The following is a 2167-nucleotide window of genomic DNA, read 5'->3' as shown; positions in this document are numbered from 1 at the left end:
CTCTCTCTCTCTCTCTCTCTCTCCCTTTCTCTCTCGATCGTGCTCCTCTCTCCTCTCTCTCTGTCTCTTTCACTCTCACTATCTTTCCCTCTTCATTGCGAATGTAATGGCGATTACTTGTGCCAACTAAGAATACCAGAAGATAATTAAATACTCTGGTACTATGTCAATCAACCTTGTGTCAATCTATTGACAACACGATATCTGAGTGTCATATCTTTAAAAAAAGCGTTTATCGACATTTATGATTACTGGCCAGAAACTAAAGAACAGTGCGGTTCGCACAGGTACTTGGTCGGCATACTTCTTCTACTTTATAATCACGATCAGTACGAGTAGATACTATACTATAGTATAGATAGATAGTTCGGAGTGACGATGAGATGGACAGTGATGAAGAAGCCTTAATGGTGGCATGACTGCAAGATCGTAACACTAAGAAAACTGATGGCAGCATTTATAACTTGACCTAGCTCTATTTAATTTCCACCAATCAGAGCATTCCTTGATGCAGTAGGCAGTGCTGTTTGGCATATTCGTCGTGTACACGAGCCAAGGGTCCACTTATAGCTATTAGTGAGGCTTAAAGGCAGATTCTAACTACCAACTGGTATGCACCTAACCGTTAATAATTGATATTCATATCTGCTCGACTGCTAAATCATATTGGAAATTACCCTGACAACGTCTCGCTAGCTTGGAATATCGCGCAGACGTCGTCGAGGAAAGTGGGCAGTGAGTTTAACGTGCGAGGTCTAACGAGCTCCTCTAGCGCGCAAGCTACGCTCTCACTGCCCGCCTGTGTCGCACTGCAGTAGTCGTACGATCGACGGATCGCTCCTGGCGCCCTCTACGAATTCTTCTAGCGATAGTTTCCCGTCGAGATCCTTGTCCATCTGTCGGAAGATCTTCTCGGTGCGTTTCTCCGGCGTCGCTTCATCCTCGGGCATCTTCATTACGGATCCGACCATCTTGTAGATCGCCTGACGAACGTAAACACCGAAAATGTATTTTTTTTAATTGAGAAAAAATCTCGTAAGAGAATCATTGATGTGGTGGTTATCTTACGCACAGCGTGCGTAGAACCCGTGCGTGTGTAATGCAGCGGGTACTTCAATGTTGCACTGCAATGGGTGAATTTAGTCCCCTGGAAAAAAAGCATGCTGCAAAGCCCGGGCGAAACTGAAGAAAGAAACGCATGCGAATTCTGCAAAGGTAAAAACAATGTCTGTGCTTCCATTGCTACTCTATAACCGCTTCTCTAATACACCCTACTGATCTCCAATACACTGGGGGGGGAGGGGGGCTTCTGTTTGCATGAATTTCACAAATAGTTGTGACTTCCATGAATCTAAAACGTCGTATATACGTATCCTTTGCACGACACTTCGCTGCAAAAGTCATCGCACTTTAGACTTACGATGTTTTGAAAGGACACTTCACTTGAAAAGTTACGACCTTTTAGACTTGTAAAATTATGTATAACTAACTATTATTCATGATGTTTCTTCTACACTACACTACTCCTCACCTCACCCCAACCCTCCCCCACCTTCGCCCACCCACACCCACCCCGGCTCACCGATACGATCGCCAGCATCTCCTGTTGGCTGATGAAGCCATTCCCGTCAACAAACCCACCCATCACCCCAACCCACACACACACACACCCCAACCCTCCCCCACCCTCCGCCCACCTCCCCGCCCACCCTACCACCTNTTCGTGCGTGCGTTGGTGCGTGCGTGCGTGAGTGCGTGCGTGCGTGCGTGCGTCAGTGCGTGTGTGTGTGCGTGCGTGCGTGTGTGCGCGTGCGCGTGTCCGTTCGTGAAGCCGGTGCCTGAGGAGTGCATCGACACGTTGTTGTCTGTGTCGAGGAAAATTATCCGCGCAAGGTAACAGTATCTAGCGATGCTAACGAAGTGTGAACGCCCTTCTCGCTTTGTTGCTCTCTTTTACTTTTAGAAAGTGAGAGCGAAAGCATACCTATCATAAAGCCTGTATCCACAAGGAAGAGAAGCGGAAAGGATAAGGCTACTATAGGTTACCATTCAAGGAACAGTAATATAACTATACTATATATAGTCTCCTTCTATCTCTCTCTCTCTTCTCTTCTCTCTCTCTCTCTCTCTCTCTCTCTCTCTCTCTCTCTCTCTCTCTCTCTCTCTC

At 46.8% G+C, this 2167-nt stretch overlaps 1 protein-coding gene across 1 annotated transcript in view; it reads right to left on the bottom strand.

The window, feature by feature from the left end:
* Window positions 1-18: 18 nt before the first annotated feature.
* LOC106818320 (neurocalcin homolog) overlaps window positions 19-2167 on the bottom strand; it is a 3159-nt gene continuing 1010 nt past the window's right edge. The window contains exon 2 of the mRNA XM_014823039.1: window positions 19-983. Within this exon, the coding sequence (XP_014678525.1) occupies window positions 789-983 (195 nt within the window). The 3' untranslated portion in view covers window positions 19-788. The remainder of the gene's footprint in view (window positions 984-2167) is intronic.

Source organism: Priapulus caudatus, unplaced genomic scaffold, assembly GCF_000485595.1.
Source record: "Priapulus caudatus unplaced genomic scaffold, Priapulus_caudatus-5.0.1 Scaffold36, whole genome shotgun sequence".
In the NCBI taxonomy this organism is placed as follows: domain Eukaryota; kingdom Metazoa; phylum Priapulida; class Priapulimorpha; order Priapulimorphida; family Priapulidae; genus Priapulus; species Priapulus caudatus.
Note: the sequence above shows the minus strand (reverse complement) of the source record. Positions and strands in the feature narration are given on the sequence as shown.